Here is a 19,229-nt window from a genome sequence, read left to right as displayed (position 1 = left end):
TAAGCTGTAACAAGCCTTTGTGAAATCTAAATTTTATGCTATAATGGCATCTCCCAAGTTCTGTTGCATAAAATGAAATAATCTGAGGTGCAATCTGTGAGACCGTTTATCTCAACATTCTCAGGTCAGAGCCATAGAGCATGTCAGTTGCGTTGCTGTATGCCACTGTAACTTTCTAATACAATCTGAGAGCCAGAAATTATGAATTATGATGAACAATAATTATTGCCATTTAAAACATCATAAATAATGTAATATTAATTATGTAATGATCAAAAACAAGCACATATCTAAATGAATTTAGGTTTTAGAAAGTGCTGTTTTGTCTAAAAAGCTGTGTAAAGAAAGTGAATTTTGAGTTAGTTCTTTCTGAATACTTATAATACGAATATTCTCAACTTGGTCCAGACTCAGATGAAGCAAATTCAAATTGGGTAGTCTGCAAAACGTTCTTTCAACAAGTGTATTTTCATTTCGCTTTTTAAGTGCATTTCACTTTGTCCACAAATACTTGGTGGAAACTGAGAAACAATAATAATGCAGTGTTATGATAATATAACAATATAATAATTAAAAAAAGACTTTCACATTTTTAATGTTTTTGTGTGAGCTGACACTAGTGATCTCTTAGCATGTTACACTACACTGTCCTCTATGAACTTTAATGTTTATCTTGATGGGAACAAATACTAATTAACAATATGAGTGACTTAAGTTAGGTAAAATTAGATAAAAATTTCCTACCTAAAATAAAAGCGTTTGGCAGTGGAAGATGTGAAATTTAGTAGTTTATACAACAGTTTAAATAGCCAGACAGTCTGTGATATGCTGTGAAGGGTAATGTAGATCTCCTGTGTAGCCAAGTTCTTTTTTGTACTTAATAATAATGGATTGCATTTATATAGCGCTTTTCTAGGCACCCAAAGCACTTTACAATTCCACTATTCATTCACTCTCACATTCACACACTGGTGGAGGCAAGCTACAGTTGTAGCCACAGCTGCCCTGGGGCAGACTGACAGAAGCGAGGCTGCCATATCGCGCCATCGGCCCCTCTGGCCAACACCAGTAGGCGGTAGGGTAAAGTGTCTTGCCCAAGGACACAACGACCAGGGGGATCGAACCGGCAACCTTCCAGTTACAGATGAGCTTCCCAATCCCCTGAGCCACGGTCGCCCCATTATTGTTATCACTTTTTAAAATGTTCCTATTTCTTTCAGCTGATAAAAAAAATAAGTTTTCTAAAATTTTTATCTATGGAGCGTGATGGAGATCACTGTAAACGTTGCAGTAAAAGATTATTTGACAATGTGGCTGTATTGAAAGCTGCTTTTGGAGACCCCAATAATGATTGAATATGATGACTTCATAAAGAACTTGGGTCACTTTTTTAAAAAAGTCGTCCCACTATCTTACTTAGTTGCGCATTAAGTCTCAATTCTGAACTGCATGCAGTCACTTTAATAGAAGGTTGTGTGCAAGGGGCAGGAACAGTTCACTGTCAGTTAGACTACGATATAGAAGACACACAGCTCACAGTTGTATTACTGGCCTTTGAACATTTTGTTCCTTCTACTATAGTAGAAGGAACAAAATGTTCAAAGGCCAGTAATACAACACATAATACAAGACAATAAAATACAAGCAGATAACTTGCAAGATGGAGAGGAAATTGCGTCTCACTGTAAAAGACGATCGTCATTTAGACTGGAAAAAATAATTTGTTGTTCTACAAAAAGCCCTCCGTAAAGCTAGAATATCTTACTATTCATCACTGATTCAAGAAACTCTATTAGTAGCACATCTCCTAATCCGAGGTTTGGTGGTTCAATCCCTGAATGCCAAAGTGTCCTTGAGGAAGATCCTGAATGCAGAAAGAGTGCATAAATTAATTTAATTTGAATTACAACATTTGTAAGAAATGGATGGTAATTAAATGTAATAAGCAAAATCTCAGGAATTGATTGTAGAATTTATTACAGTAACAGTAATACATTTCTGTCTGTTCTAAGTGGGGTAAAAGTATCAAAAGGAAAACTGGTATAAAAACAGCATATTAATATAAAAGCATAGAAATGTCAACATTTGATATAAAAAATTTAAAAAATGAAACCTGCCCAATAAGTTTTTGGAATTCACAACACAGTATAAATGAAGTACAGAACAACATGGTTAAAGGTTAGAGGGCAATTAGCTAAACAGATGTAATCAATATCTATTTGTTTTCACTGAGTCTGTTGTTAATTTTAATCATCTGAATTGTTTTAGGAAGCTATCTAAATATTTTTTAACTGAAATATGTGCACACAGAAAACAATAAAATGACTTACACTTCCTTTGAGAAAATGAAAAATATCAGAAGTAATTTTATTAATATCCAAATATTATTTTGCCTATAAGCCTGATGTCACAGTCCTGCAAAATCCACAGCATTCTTAAGTAGTTGGTGCTGTCTATAGAGACAGGCATACAGGAAGTGTAAAGGATGGTTTCAAAGGAATAGAACATGGTTCTTTAAAAACAATGAAAAGGTATAAGGTATTTTTAGGTATAAGATTAGTTAGGTAAAATAATACATCACAGGAAATGGAAACAAACATGTAATCCTTTTAATACAGTCTACACAGATGAAGGTGATCGATGTGATATTTGAACAGTTTAGAGATGTACTGACTTTTCCCATGTGACAGTTTTTTAATCATAATAAAATGTATTTATAGAGTATAAATTTTACGCCTCATTTGTTTGCGTATACAACCTTGATCTTTAAGCAAATAAAAAAATTAGAAACCAATGCAAAAATCGACAATGAATGAACGAGGCTGAAAGTAAGCAGTGTAAAAAGAGACGAAAGAAAAATCAAATAAATAATCTTGTCCCTCACATATGGAAAGTATAGCAGTCTGCAAACAGGAGGCTTAATCAGTGATCCACAAGATTCTGTCAGTATTTACAGACACATGTTCACATTCTGGTCTCTTCTGGTGGTCCATTCATGTAGTGCTGAAGTGCCTGGTGTAAAGGCAGCCACTTCTTTATTGAAGCTTTGATAGCTATAATCCATCTGTAAAGAAAAACAGAAACGTCAACATGACACCATCTTTCAACTTTTGTTTTTAAAAAAAAATATATTTAAAAAAGTTCTTCCAACACATGGGCTAATGTACGAGATAGTTTGATAAATCCTGGAATTGTCGTCTAATTTAAGCAGCACGCTGGCATAGAGAGTGGAGAGTCGGAGAGCAGAAGCAGCAGCAGCACACTGAGAAGCAGACACAACAAAAACACACTAGAAAGATGTCTTTGTGTACAAATAGAGTAACAGAACGTCTCCACAGTCCCTGGCGTTGTTGGGTCAAATAGAAGACGCTGTTACAAGTCAGTCACTTTTGATACCTAAACCACATTCATACAAAGCTCTCTTATACTCACACAGGTGTACTAAGTGCAAGATCACAGGGGTTGCTGTTCCTAGTACTAAGAAGACATGCTGGTCAGCCAACAACCTAACATACTAAGCCTGTGAATAAAACAAGAGACAGCTCCTCACCGTTTATTTTCATTAGCGTTTTCAGCACACAGGTAGAAAGTTCTGAATTCATCAGATGGAGGTTTCAGCTCAATGATTGAATTCTTGGCTCCATAAGACTGCTCTCGCACCATGTAACCCTGAAGGTAGATGCCACCTGAAGAAATGATGATAAGATGAATATATGTTCCATGTATTTCACAAATGTAGTCACTATGGAAGGTCACTAGACCAGATCATTCATTCACAGGTCATGTATTTGCTTTGCTTTGTCAATCAGAGGAAAACCAGCATTCATTATAAAAAGAATTTCATTTAACTGGTAAGTGGTTATGCAGACACTTGAAGTGAGATTTTAGGGGACAAAACACTGTGAGACATAGCCAATAGGTTTGAGTGATTGGCTTACTTGTCCTTACCTAAAAAATAAAAATGGGAATAAACATTAGTGACATTTTACATTGTATGTATGTTATTACATTCATGCTGGTAAGACATAAAACTAATATGAAGCAGAAAGTAAAAAGCTCCACAATGGCTGTTACAAATTATAATTTATATAAAAGCAAGTTGAAAAAATATGTTTCTGTCCCACAGTTTCTGGCCAATTAAAGAAAAGTGTATACCAGGGGTCCCCAATCCCAGTCCATAAGGGCCGGTGTCCCTGCAGGTTTTAGATGTGTCCTTGATCCATCACAGCTGATTTAAATGGATAAATTACCTTCTCAACATGTCTTGCAGTTCTCCAGAGGCCTGGTAATGATAATAATCATTTGATTCAGGTGTGTTGACCCAGGGTGAGATCTAAAACCTGCAGGGACACCGGCCCTCGCGGACTGGGACTGGGGACCCCTGGTGTATATAATAAATTTTCTCTCACCATTGCACACAGACCTGTTTTAGAACATCTGTATCATGAACATGGGTTTAACAAACCCACAGAGATCCATTGTTTAATCTACAGAATTCCTTTGAGCCTTTCTTAGATCCTTATTTTGATTCACCAGTTCATGAAATATGCTTTCACCAACTTGCTGTTTGCTGTGGATGCACTTATATATATATCAGCTGAAAATCAGCCTTGTTGACTGTTACCAGCTTATCAGAAACAGCCGATGATAGTGCTGATGTTTTTTGTTGTGTCACATTAACGTTTCCCCGTCAAGTGTGTTGTTGAGATAAAGAGCATGAACAAGGTTTAGGAGAACAGTATTTTTTAAAGTGAAGATTTATTTGTTTCCCCAAAATAAAAGAGGAATTAAATATGACAAGAATAAAATATGACCTGTGGCAGTTTATTTACTCCTATAGAAATGTATGGGTTATAAAGTCATGCTAACTGACACAAATAAACCTATTCATGAAAATGAGCAATATAGTTTGCTCTTCTAATGAACATACCAAGTTTTGCTATCAGATTGGCTTGGAATTTAAAAACTGGTGCAGTAGCATTGTGGCTAAAAAAACGTCGATTGAATTGTTAATACACAGAGGAGCAGATAAGACAGAAAGACAGATAAATAAAAACTATAAAATAGTAATAATAACATCACTCAAAATGTACAGACGAGTACTAGGGCCACATTAAGAAAAAAGAATATTATTGATCATTTTAAGAATAAAGTTAACATTTTGACAAAAGTAATTCTATTTTGAGAAAAAAGTTGAATTTCTATTTCTATTTCTATAACTATTACCTTTAGTGTACAGAGACTAAAATATTCCCCCACAATATGTGTTGCTATTGCATAAAGCTCAGTAAGTTGTTAATTCACCTGTAGTACAGTCCCGATCAAAAGTTTAAGACCCCTTGAAAAATGGCAAAAAATCATATTTTGCATGGTTGGATCTTAACAAGGTTCCAAGTAGCGCTTCAACATGGAAAAAGAAGAAATGGGATTGAGACTAAACTTTTTTTGAGCATACAATTTATTGAAAACAACGCTTAATCTGAAACAGGCTGTTTTACAGTCGATCAAAATTTAGGACCACGTACCGTTAAAAGGTCAAATCTGTGCAATTAAATGTGGATTTAATTTCATTTTCTGTCAGTCTGCCTGTCATGACTTTTTGATGGCAACGGCAAAAAAACCAACTTTCCCTTTTTGAACTTGGTCAGTATGTTGAACAGCATAAGCAGGGTCTCTCGCAGCGCACCATCACTGCTGAGGTGGGATGCAGTGAGACAGTCATTTGGAATTTCTTAAATGATCCTGAGGGTTATGGAACAAAAAAGTCAAGTGGAAGACCCAAATATATTTCACCAGCACTGAGCCGGAGCATGCAATTGGCTGTCCGTCAAGACACTGGGCGATCCTCGACCGAAATTAAGGCCGTTACTGGTGCCGACTGCAGCCTGATAACCATTAGACGGCATCTGACACTGAAGGGCTTCAAAAATAAAAAAAACATCTTCAAAGGGCTCGTCTCCTTGAACGCCACAGAACTGACTGTTTGGACTTTGCAAGAGAGCACCAAACATGGGATGTTTCCAACGTTAATGGTGTTGAGAATACCATCACACATTTGGACCATCCTGCTTGTTCCCTTCATCTAAATCCAACTGAGAACCTTTAGGAATGGATGGCAAGAGAAGTTTACAAAAATGGACAACAGTTCCAGACAGTAGATGCCGATACTTTGTACGACCGTCTTCACCACTTGGAGAAATGTTCCAACTCACCTCATGGAAAAGCATGCCGCAACAAATTTTTGCAGTGATCAACAACAACAGAGCTACTCATTACTGAGTTCATGTCTGGAACTTTGATTTCTGTTTTTTGGGGGGGTTATGGGTTTTTTTGAAGGTGTGGTCCTGAACTTTTGATGTAAAACAGCCAGTTTCAGTTTAAGCATTGTTTTCAATAAATTGAATGCTCAGAAAAATGTTTTGTCTCACTCCCATTTCTTCTTGTTGCATGTTGAAGCTTTACTTGAAACCTTGCTAAGATCCAACCATGGAAAATATGATGTTTTTTTTGCCATTTCTCATGTGGTCTGAAGCTTTTGATCAGGACTGTATAAGTAAGACCAGGTTAAACTCTGGATTTTCAATGCCAAATCTTGACATTGAAAATTTTTACTGATTGTTGACATCTTATTGCAAACTTCAGTTGTATTGTTTAAAGCCCAGCACTGGTACTTTCTGGCATTTTCTCCTTGTGACATTTATATGACATCAAATGACTTTTTATAATTACAGTCAATTTTTTGCAGCCTTTTTTCTTCAACATTAAACATTTTAACAGAACTGTCCAAGGCTGTGGGAAGTAGGGGTGCTGCGGGTGCTGCAGCAACCCCTGTCGCCAAAGACAGACACCACAGCACCACCTGCCAAATGCTAAAATAAATCAATAAAACACCAGTCCTGTCATTATTTTTCTCAGAAATATTTTCCTTTCCTATTATTCTGGAACACTGCCATGTCAGTATTTGAAACATGATGTAGAGCTTTACCTTGTGCGTGGGTTGCACGGATGCCACTGTACAAGTAGAGGCACCCATCCTTCAGAATGCAGTAGTGCTGTACCCAGGAATCCTTGCTTTTATCCATTTTATGAAGCAATCCTAGACAGTCCGGATTTTTTACAGCCAGCGGGGGCAGATTCGAGTTGTGTTTAGTGACATCCACCCAAACATGGTTCTAAAACATAAGAGTTATTTGAGATCAGCTTAAACGAAACTGGTAGTAAGCCACCACAATCAACAACGACATATTTACTCCAATCTGAGGTAAATATTATATGCAATTAAATGAACAGTTTCTGTAGCAAGCCCTCTTTGATTTATGAAAATATAGAACTTACTTGTGTAATGGTATGAGTCGCTTTCCCCATAGCTTCCAGCCATCTGGAATCCAACAAGATAAATATGATTTTAAACATAGTTTTTATTTCAATTTCTCTCTTTCACTTTTTGAAGAAATAAAGAATATAGAGTGCAGTTTAAAGAACTGCAATTAGAATTTAGAATACAGAAAAAGAAAATTGTACATAAAAACATTTTAAATATGTTTGGTTTTAAAAAGTTATATCTGTCTTTCTACCTTTTCATTTCCTGGTTGGAAGTGGCACAGAAGAAGTAAACTCGAAAACCAGACTGAGGGTGACACTTAAACACAAATGGTTTTCCAAGTGAAGTGTCTGGTCCCACCTCAGCCCCTTCCATCTTTGTTGCTGAAAGTGCCTGCCTTTTGCCTTCATCCTGTAATGACCATGAAGTAGCGCCAAAAGCACAAAGAAATTTCTTTGTGGACTGTTATTTTGATGACCTCTATCATACTTACCCGTTTGTGTCTGTAGTAGTAAAGGCAGCAGTCATGCGTCAGTACAAACCACCTCTTTCTCCATCCTTTAATCAGACCAGACTGAGTACGCTTATGAAGGTAACCACGACAGGCTGGTCTCGGTGTGTTAGGACCACGAGCAATGTCTGAACCAACAGTCAATGTCAGAACATCTGGACCTATAATATTAACAATATTACAGTTACCATCTAATTTAGCCATCTGGCTTCCATATTGGTTCTTTATGAGTCCATTCCACAAATGTGCTTTATTGTTTATAGCATAGCACACCTTGTCTGGCTAAATCAGCAGCTTCAGAATGAGGAATGCTGGTGACATCGATACCATTGACAGCTAGGACATAGTCTCCTACCATCAACCCAGCTTCCTCTGCAGCTCCATCTGAAACAGAAATAAATAAATGTTAAACTAACAAGAAAACAAAAAGATGTAAAGTTATCAAAACAAATGACAAGTAGAAAAGCAAACACAATCCTTAAAGTACATAATTGCACAGAAATCTTTTCAAGTATGACACAACATTTTTGTGGAGTTAGATTTTTGCTCATCTGCCTTCCCGTTCTAAATACATAGGGCGGAATCTCTAGGAATCTGTGCAGGTCAGTCAAGTTTTATCACACCAAACTTGCTCATCTGTGTCTTTATGGACCTTACTTTGTACACTGGTTCATGTTGGAGCAGGAAAGGGCCAACTGTTCACAAAAAGCTGAGAGCATGAAATTGTCCAAAATGTCTTGGCATGCTGAAGCATTAAGAGTCCCTTTCATTGGAACAAAGGGGCTGAGCATAGCTCTTGAAAAACAGCCCCACACCATAATCCCCCTTCTAACAAACTTTGCACTTGGCACAATGCAGTCAGACAAGTAACTTTCTCCTGGCAACCACAGAACCCAAGACTTGTCCATTGGAATGCCAGAAGGAGAATCGTGGTTAGTCACTCCAGGGAACATGTCTCCACTGCTCTAGTGCAGTGGCAGTAGTCTTTATACCACAGAATCCCATGCTTTATGCTTTGTATTGACCATGGTCTTGTGAGGCTTGGATGTAGCTGCTTGGGCACCCATTTTATGAGCTCTCTACACGCCTGCTCTTGAGCTAATCCGAAGGCCACATGATGCTTGGAGGACTGTAGTGACTAACTCTACAGAAAGTTTCTGATCTCTGTGCACCATGTGCCTCAGCATCCACTGGCCCCCTTCTGTTTCTGTTGTTCCCCGTCCATTCCACTTATTATAATACCACTAACAGTTGACTGTGTAATATTTAGTAGCAATGAAATTTAACAACTGATTCAATTCAATTCAATTTTATTTATTTAGTGCCAAATCACAGCAACAGTTGCCTCAGGGCACTCTATACTGTGAGGTAAGGACCCTACAAAAATAGAGAGAAAACAGAGAAACCCCAACAATCTAATGGCCCTACATGAACAAGTGGTGACAGTGGGAAGGTAAAACTCCCCTTTAATAGGGGGAGACCACCAGCAGAACCAGCCTCAGCGAGGGGCAGCCATCTGCCACGACCATTTGGTGGTGAGGGGAGGAATACAGGACAAAGACAAGTAGTGCAAGACAGTCTGAGAATAATAATAAATTATGATTAACTGCAGAGTGATGTTTTATATGTGCATTGAAGGACATATCGTGGTCAAAATTGTCTCTAAGACTCCTCACAGTGCTACTGGAGCCCAAGGTAATGTCATCAAGAATAAGCATCCAGTTGGATTCCATATTTCTAAGATTTTTAGGGCCAAGTACACTAAACTATATCAGAATTAAACATAATCTTAGTGTGTGGTGAGGTCTCTCCATTTACCTGAACACATTGAATGTATTAGATAGATACAGTTCAAACCACTGCAGCGCAGTTGCTGTAATTCTTACACCATGCTCTAATTGCTGCATTAAAATATTGTTGTTGTTGTTATTAATATTATTATTGTTGTTGTTGTTGTTATGCTCAACCATATTGACTACTGAACTGAGGTCTAGCAGGATAAGCACAGAGATGAGTCCACTGTCAGAGGCCATAAGAAGATTATTTGTAACCTTCACTAAAGCTGTTTCTGTGCTGTGATGAGCTTTGAAGCATGACTGAAACTCTTCAAATAAGCCATTCCGAAGCAGAGTGCAATCTTACACACCTCTCATCAGTGGCTGTGTAGACTTAGAGACTGTGTCAGCTCCCAAACAGACAAAAAACAAACCAAAACTGATACTGAAAACAAAACAAAAATATTAAAACATAAAAAATCAATGATATTTGTTGTTGTCTATCGTCCATTCTCACTCAGAGTTGATGATTTCTCAGCCTTTTTATCTGATTTAGAGCTCAGTTCAGATAAAATAAGTATTATGGGTGGTCTTAACACCCAAGTAGATACTAAAAATGAGCCTCAACATGACATTTAATCTATTATTAGACTCAATTGGGTTCTGTTAAAGAGCCCACCGAGATGTAAAATTATTAACAAGACTAGAGTTCAGGTAGCTGCTCTGCACAGTTGCCACATGGCATTGAAGAAGATAACAGTGGATGAATTATATCTTTAAACTTAAACCCTACGGAACACAAACTTGGAGTAATCAGGACCCTACAACACCGGGCAGAAAATGTTCCCTCTAAGCCAGAAGGGAAAGGGGGTAAAACACACATGTAAAGAAAGCTCTTAAAACATGTGGTTCTCCTAATTGGGCTTTCGTCAAATCAGCAAAGATGCACAGAAGAGAAGGTCAGACACAACTAGGGAGAATCAGAAGGCCAAGCAGAACAATATTGTCATCCCTTATGTAGCAGGTTTATCAGAGAAACTCATTAGAGTCTTCTCCAAGCACAACATCCCAGTGTACTTCAGACCCAGCCTCACACTCAGACAAAAACTGGTTCATTCCAAAGACAAAACTCCCATACACAACCTTAACAATGTAGTGTATGCTGTACAGTGCAGCAAGGAATGTTCAGACCTCTACATTGAAGAAACCAAACAGCCACTGCATAAATGCATGGCACAACATAAAAGAGCCACCTTGACGGGACAAGACTCTGCTGTCCGTCTGCATCTGAAGGACAAAGATCAGTCTTTTGAAGATGCCAATGTCCACATTTTGGACATAGAAGACAGATGGTTTGAATGTGGAGTGAAAGAAGCTATCTATGTCCACTGTAAACAACCCTCTTTGAACAGAGGCGGTGCCTTACAACACCAACTGTCCAGTTTTGAGATCCCTTCCCAGACGCCTAAACGCCCACTTACATCCTGGGCCATTTGACCTCAGTAAATCACATGATCTCACAATGTATTCACCCGAAACCTTGGCTGATTGTGGCCCACACCCGTTTTCACACCTTGGCTCGTGTGAATAGGCAGAGGATAAACAGGGGGTCCACGAAATGTGTAATTACATTTGTATCATGGTTACTTTTGCAATTCTTAAATTTCCAGCAAATAAAAAAAAAACAGGCAAAACAACAACAACAAAGCAGCTGAACACCCTGTTGAGTCAGCACTGTGATATAGAAATTTACTTACTTGTGTCAACCTCTGTGACCACAATGGGTTTAGAAAACTGTATTCGAAAGCCCCAAGGATATTCTCCTGTCCCTTTGCTGATCTTAACAGTCCTCTCTCGAACTGGAAGATGTTTGAAGATGATGAAAGAGATATTTAACAAAAGCAGCAAAATTTACATATGTACAGCTGGTAAAAAAGGTATTGAACTCATCACCAATTTTCTCGGTAAATATCCAATGCACGCAATCAAACCAAATATGTCCATAAATTAATTCATGTGTAATAATGAGATATGACATAAAATCCTCATTTTTAATTGCACTCTAGTTTTCACGCAGTCATACTCACTATTTACACTTCACACACCAACGCATACACCCAACGGACCACGTTTAACACTGACAAGCAGAGATAGGAGCAGGCAGGTCTTCATACACCCCTGTTTCCTGCACCTTGTCTGGGGCAGAGGTTGGCTGGTGATCCAGGGTCAAGCCAACAGCATCCCAGGGTTGTTGTTGGCTCTGGGGATCATCCATTCATCCGCACTTCGAAGGGCAGGGTGGATGTGGATGGTTTTCTGTCTTTGTGCAGCTTCATGGGGGGGTGGAGGAGGGTGTTCTATCCACTGGTTGTTGCTGCCCCACCCACAGGATATGGACATTTGCTGGCTCTGGGGTGCCTGGTTGGGTGTTTTAGTGTGGTTGCTGACCTGCTGCCTTGGGGCTGTGGTCTGTGGTTGGCTTGGACGTCTTTGTTGCATTGGGGCTCCACCGATTGCGCCCAGGCCCCTTCCTCGGATTGTGCTGGGATGGCCGGCCTCTGCCAGGGTCAGCTGCCTAGTGCCTCTGGTTCTTTAGCGCTCCTACCTTTTAGCTGCGGGCCTCCCTCTTCCTTAAACCGGGGGGGGGACACACTTTGGATTTTCAACACTCTTGGGGGACTGGGTGGGGTCTTCCCCTGTCTGTCTCTGGTCCCCAGGGGACATTGTTGTTGCAGTCTCTCACCCTCATTATCAAGTACGTTTCATGACAAACACCATGCACAGGCACTCACATTCTTTCTCTCTCTCTCTCTTTTTCTCTCTGTTTCACACAGACACTCACACACACGCAAAATTGTATGTTTCTCTTGGCAAAGAGTTTAACACAACAAAGCATTTAGATCATGATTCCAGTTGCTAAAACTGCTAGACAGGACAGGTTACTAAAAAGAAAGAAATATATTTACTTAGAGAATTGTTAGTTTGTTCAATACTTATTTTACCCGCTGTATGTACACTACCAGTCAAACGTTTTAGAGCACCCCAATTTTTCCAGTTTTCTACTGAAAATTATGCAGTTTAATGTCTCATTGCACTCTGAAATAAAAGCATATTACAAATAAGCAATGCAAAACAAAGAAATCGTGGAATCAATATATAGACCAAAATGTATTCTAAACTTTTGACTCATCAAAGTAGCCACCTTTGGCAGATATAACAGCTGAACACACCCGTGGCATTCTTTCTACAATAGAAATCAAATATTCTTCAAAAAGTTCTTCCCATATTTGTTGCAGAAGTTCCCATAAATGTGTGGCACTTGTAGGTTGCTTTGCTTTCGCTCTTCTGTCCAGTTCATCCCAAACCAGCTTGATGGATAGTAAGTCTAGAGACTGTGCTGGTCACTCCATGTTTTCAAGCTTACCATCTTGTTCTTTTTTCCTGAGGTAGTTCTGGCATAGCTTGGACTTACGTTTTGGGTCATTATCTTGCGCCTAGTTGGTCAGGGACCAACTAGGCGCATTTCAGAGGGTACTGCATGGTACTGCATGGTGCTGCAGAATGCGGTGGTAGCTGTTTTGGTTCAGGGTGCCTGTCACTCTATACAAGTCACCGACCCTGGATCCAGCAAAACAGCCCCAGACCATCACACTTCCTCCTCAATATTTGACAGTTTAAGCCACACACTGTGGAACCATACTTTTGCTTACTTGACGGCATCCAAAGATCCTTTGTGATGAACCAAAGATTTCAAATTTTGATTCATCAGTCCATTTTCCAGTCTTCAGTAGTCCAGTGGCAGTGTTTCATGGCCCAGGCAAGCCTCTTTGTCTTATTCTGACGTCTTAGCAATGGCTTTCTAGCTGCAGCTTGTCCTGTCAAACCTACAGCTTGAAGTCTTCTCTTCACAGTTGAAACTGAGAATTGCTTACTACCATCATTATTAAGCTGTGCTTGAAGCTGTTGTCCTGTGAGCCGCCTATCACGCAAGCTGTTAACTCTCAGAAACTTGTTCTCTCATTCAGTTGTGGCTTTGCATCTGCCAGACTTCTTCCTGTCAGAGTTTGCCCCAGTTTCTGAGTGCCACTGTACCCACTGACACCTTGACTTTCTTTGCCATTTCTCTGTAGAAAGACGTACATTTTTCAGTGTTATGATGGTGTGTCTCTCTTCCATTGTCAATTATGTTTTTTGCACTGTTTTGTTTAGCAACACACTACTTTCTGCAGTACAGTACTGTTCAACTGATGCTCACGAGGGCACGGTACCACAGTGTGTTCCAGCACTGCTTTGGGTTGTAAGTAATCTAGAAAAGTTGGAACACCTGTAGGAATTAGTTGCACCAGCTTTCAAGGCTTGATCAACCTCCATTGCTGCCAAACAGCCGTACTTTTTTCAGTTTTGGGTAACCTTACTTTTTTTTTAACCTCTGGGAGTTCACCATGTACCTTTGTACCATTTCAAGTTATTCATTGGACTAGAACTACTTGAACTGCAATAAATAACTGGAAAAATTGGGGTGTTCTAAAACCTTTGACTGGTAGTACTAAGTTAAATGCACAGTAATATCTCTGCAGTACTCAAGAGTTTCTCAGTAATTCACAGTAACAACTAGGATTCAGTACTAAATGATCTGTTACTGTTGTTAAATTAAATAAAGTTAACTTTTTTGTAAAGACACAAAAGCTACAGCTTACTTGAGACGGCACGAGTTCTGGTGGTTAGGCTGGTATGAATTCCCCCAGAGCCTACATTATCTCCTTGAAAAATCCATGCTGATGAGTGGAATGTTTCTGTATAAAAGCCCCTGTCTTCATTTTCTTGAAATGCTATGTCCATAGAACGTGTGTCCTCTGATACTAGCAAAACAAAGAAAGACACAAATTAAACAAACAAACAAAAAAACAGCACAAACCACTAAACAGCACAATTAATTACATATAGATGCATTTCTATATCTGCAGTTGTCAAATCAGCAAAGAAGTCTAAGGAGCTTGGAAAGAAAGCAACTTAAGGGTTTGAATACTTGTCCACCATTCGGTTGTATAGAAGTGAAGAAACGTCGCAGATGAGACGTGAAACATCTTCACAAAACTTGTAGAAGTCCAGTCACTTTTTATGGATAATAAACAGATAATACAGCACTCTGCTTGCACCACTTACTGGACTGGCAGATCAAATTTAATCACTAAACTTACTCTTTATGACATTTCGTCCCTGACATTTGTTCAAGCTTTCTATCAAAGTCACCTGATTCCTCTGTGATGTCACTGGTGATTGAGCTTCCTCCAGCAGAGCTCCACTGCTTGCTCTCTTTGAAGAGCTTTCGCCTTTTAGCCAAGTGTTCAGAGCCACTTGTTTCTGGATCTTTATGAACCACAGGCTTCAGGTGCTCCTTGATCTCTAAAGAAGCTGGGAATGGTCATGAAGAATCACAAATAGGTGAGTTTTACATAAATAATTGGCTGAAACTAATTTAAATGAATATGAATTGAAATAACTTACATTTAGATACAATCTGTTTTTCGGCCCTGTTAGCTTTACTAAGCGTCTCTTTTGCAAGGACTTCTGTGTCTTTAAAATCTTTTACTGGACCTGATGATATGCTTGCAGGTTGTTTTGAGTTTTCTGTGTCGAGTTCCAGATAATCTGTCCCCTCATTTATCAGTGGGAGAATGGGGTCGGTACCTTCCATGTTTTCACTAGTTGGTTTAGGTTTAATGTCCTCTGTAACCTCATTTAAGTTTAATGATTCTACATCTAAGTCCTGCAAAAGGGACATGCATGGGTCGTCCACAGCATTTCTAAAATCCCGCTTTAGACAACTTTCCAGGGATAATTGTGAGTCCCTCTGCAAGAGACTTGGCTCAAATGCACCATCTGTTATCGTCTGAACTGAGAACTTGCTATATCCAGGTAAAAAAGAGACTGAATCCTTCTGGTTTGCATTTTTAACCTCATTGTTTGCAGATAGTATTTCTGGGTGACTCTGTAGTAAATGTTCCTCTGAGCCACTGCAGGATGGAGGGATGACTTGTATAGAAAAGGCTCTTCGACTTAGCTCTTCTGTAAGGGGCTCTGGACTGTGATATTCTCCTTCTCCAAATTCTTGGTCAAATCCACTGTCTGCTACTTCACACTGATCAACAGTATATTCACAATCATCAGTGTCTAGACTTTCCGTATCCTTATAAATGCTCAAGTTGGCATCATGTTGACTGTTGAAGTCATGTCTTTGACAGTGTTCAGTGTTCATGAAGATTTCAGGATTAATCTCAGAACCAGTCACATAGAATGGACTGAGCAATGGTTGTGCTCTGTCATGGCTGTCTAGAATTTCTGAGACTTGTTTTAAACTCCCTTTGGTTTGTGAAAATGTATCATTTTCTATTCCAAATGCAGATAACCTGTCATCGCCCTTTTCAGTCCTTTCCAGCCTCTCTGTCTGGAGAGGAAGCGAGCACATGACCAAAGAGGAAAAAGATTCTCTGTAGGGTAGCTGGAGATCTTCTTGCATCAGTCCTACACCCTGTGACATCCCAGGAAATGTTTGACGTCTTTTCTTGGGTAATGAACATACTTTGTGTTCGACGGTGGCAATACTATTATTTCTAATCCAGGATTTTCTTTTCTGACTATTGATGAAGTCTTTCATGAAGCTAGACCTGTTAGTAGGCATCAAGGGTCTCATGAACACGGGCTCATAATTGTCAGATTGTGATAACTCATCAAAAGAAGGTGGCAGACCTTTTCTTTCTTCTTCTTGTGCACAATATAGACATTTAAGTTCCTCAGTGGAGGTCAAATGCAAGTCTCCTTGTTTATCCACAGCTGGACTAGAAGTATTGATTCTACAAGAAGCTAAGTCTTGTGTCAGACCTTCTAAACTATTGTTTTTAAGATCTGCAAACTCTTGGGGTGGGGGGATGTGCCAGAACTCATCACCAGAACTGAGACTTGTATGAAAACTTTGCCTCTTTCCTTGAGGTTTAATATTTAACATCAGCGGTGGGCTTGATAGATGATCTTCCAGTTTAAAGTCTCCCGATCTTTGTTGTTTGTCATCACTACAGCATTGACTGCAGTCTGGATTGTCCCATATATTTGCAGATCTGGCATACTTTGAATCGCAATAAGGCTCAGTTTGTTTACTTGTGGTTCCAGTGTGATCTTTGTCATTATTGTTGGGATATTTTTTGTCATCGGTGACATTATCCAATGGTTGTTCAGAAGACTCATTGTCTGGCATCCATGTCTCCTCAGATTTGCTCTTAAAAAGCTCAGTACTGGACCAGCTTTTATTCATGAAAACAAGTGTGGTCTTGTTGCCAGATGTATTAAGCTGAAGTTTTAAATGTGATCCAGTGCAGTTAATATTCAGGACGTTAGTAACTGGAATTGGTGAGTGGATTTGATTTTCAGATAAGGGTTCTTGTGACTGCTGAAACTTAATATTTGGTGATGAATCTCCAGTTACAGAAACTGAGGTTACTATTTTCACTCCGTTCTTCTCGTCCTTTGTTGTTTTGGTATAAATACTCTTTTGGTGTGCAAATGAATTCAAGTGATAATCTTGCTTAAATCGTTTCTCCTTGGGTTCAGGATTGTTGTATTTTTCCTCATCTTCAGATCTTGACAGTACATTTTCCTTCCGAAAAGAGTCTGTTTCTCCCTTTTCAACAATGTCATCTTTGGTGCAGACAGTGCTTTTGTTCTGCTTTTTAAAGATGTATGGTGAGACACTCTCTGAAAGAAAAAGAAAAATAGTGAAATAATTATATTAGAGGATGTTTGACAGTACAAGTACAAGTGCTTACTCATAGGGGGTTTGTTCTGGTTTCTTTCTAATATTGTAGGTCCTTTACCTTAACAATATAAAGCTCCTGAATTCAAATGTTGTTGTGAGTTAGTGCTATGTAAATAAAATGATATAACACAATTTTCCCAACACTGCCAAAATGATACTGGAACTGATGAATTTCATTCTGGGGTTGCTTGATTGTTGCATACCTTGTGCATTGAGATTTAAGTACTGATCAATACTTTTGCTTGTTTATTTTAACTTTTTCTCCATAAAGTTAAAAGCCCATTAGGATTCAACATTATACTAGTTATGCCATAAAACCCACTATTATGAAGCTGTTATTAGTCCGGTCTCAAGAAGTACTTGCACATTGTATGCACGTGTGGGGAAAAATGTGATTCAGCTAAGCACAAGATTAACCTCACTGTGTCCTCCTCTCCGCCCAAAGCTCCAACTCACGTTTGTTGCTGCTGGAGCTCTTCCTCCTCTTGCTATTTCTCCTTCTCCCCCTCTTGCTCATTCTGAAATCCACCACAGTCTCACATCCGCTGGGAAATGAAACACTGAGCGAAGACAAACAAGTGTTGTATCTTTTATGGGTACATGTACACATTTTGGCTCAATACATTTTCAGATTCCAGACTAAGCAATTCATATGTCAGTTTGCTCTGATATTTTTTGATGAATTTTTTTGCTGGTTTTTTTGCTTGCCATTTTTACACTGACATGAACACAATTATTAAAGAAATAGAAAATGTAAATCATTAAGATGCTTAATTCTCAGTATTCGTCACAATTTTTTTTAAATACAAATACTAGTAATTATGGAAATGTCTCACTTCTATAGACAAAACTGACACAAAAGGAAAAATTATAACCCCTCAATATCCAGTTATACATTTCAAAAACATGTTGTACAGAAAGTTTATGCACTGGTACATAATCCTGTGCAACTCAGTTAACATGTGCATCAAACAATTTCCTGCTTAAGGGGCTGGTCAGAAGCAAAAAAAAATCAAAACAAAAAAATTTCTTTTGTCTGAATGAGCACCATCTATAAACAGATGAAACATCAAATTGTGTTAACAAGTTAGAGCTGACACCTGGTTTTGGTTTGTTTTTTGTCTTTTTGGTTTGTTTTTCTGAGAAAGATAAGAGATGATTTTCAATAAAAGACAATAATGCCAGTAAAGTCAGACATGTGAATCATTCAAATGTGAAAATTAGAGCTGTTAGGTTACCATGTTGAATGTTAGAAAGCTTTGCTCTATAGGGATCATGTTGACCAAGTAAACTTATTTCCACAATTTCTTTAAAAAATAGAAAAACATCTGACTTACCTATTGATGTGATATCCTGATGACTGCTATCAAACCTTTATGTGACAGACATGAAAAGATAGATAGACAGCCTGCGAGCAGCTGCTTCTTTTCCACTGTCTACATTGTCTGTGTCTCTCAGACTGTTCCAGTTCTTATTGTTTCTATTCTTGATACTAAGCAGCTTATTACGCTTAATCTTGTCAGCCACTGATGATGCTAGTACTAAGCCTGCTTATTCAGCTATACTTTTTCACTGGTCAATGAAAGCAGATGAAGCACATGATGGACATTTTTTCCTACATGTTTAAAAAGCTTTCACCCCTATCTCTCTATGTCCTTTTTTCACAATACCAACTGTGAATAACTACCTCCTTTTTGCTCAAAGATTCCTGTAATTATTTATTTTCTTTTAATGTTTATATTACACTTTGCAGAACCAACACGAAATTTTGAGTTTCACTAAAAAGACTATTGCCTTTTTGACGAAGGTGCTAAA

At 38.6% G+C, this 19,229-nt stretch overlaps 1 protein-coding gene across 1 annotated transcript; it reads right to left on the bottom strand.

Moving 5' to 3' along the window:
• Window positions 1-1,715: 1,715 nt before the first annotated feature.
• pdzph1 (PDZ and pleckstrin homology domains 1) lies at window positions 1,716-7,837 on the bottom strand. The gene is made up of 6 exons (XM_039614324.1): window positions 7,815-7,837; window positions 7,575-7,732; window positions 7,336-7,378; window positions 6,986-7,172; window positions 3,551-3,686; window positions 1,716-3,064 (listed from the first exon to the last, which is right to left on the bottom strand). Exons 2-6 carry the CDS (start codon window positions 7,694-7,696, stop codon window positions 2,965-2,967), a joined length of 588 nt encoding a protein of 195 aa, XP_039470258.1. The 5' UTR covers window positions 7,697-7,732; window positions 7,815-7,837; the 3' UTR covers window positions 1,716-2,964.
• Window positions 7,838-19,229: the final 11,392 nt, after the last annotated feature.

This window comes from Oreochromis aureus, linkage group 7, assembly GCF_013358895.1.
Source record: "Oreochromis aureus strain Israel breed Guangdong linkage group 7, ZZ_aureus, whole genome shotgun sequence".
NCBI lineage: Eukaryota > Metazoa > Chordata > Actinopteri > Cichliformes > Cichlidae > Oreochromis > Oreochromis aureus.
This window is presented reverse-complemented; position numbering and strand designations above follow the sequence as displayed.

Coding starts and splice junctions, on each gene's coding strand:
- pdzph1 (XM_039614324.1), bottom strand. CDS start 7,696: ATGGAAGGGGCTGAGGTGGGACCAGACACTTCACTTGGAAAACCATTT. Junction 7,379..7,574: donor TCCAACCAGGAAATGAAAAG/GTAGAAAGACAG, acceptor GTTGGATTCCAG/ATGGCTGGAAGCTATGGGGA. Junction 3,687..6,985: donor CCGTGCAACCCACGCACAAG/GTAAAGCTCTAC, acceptor TCATTTCTTCAG/GTGGCATCTACCTTCAGGGT.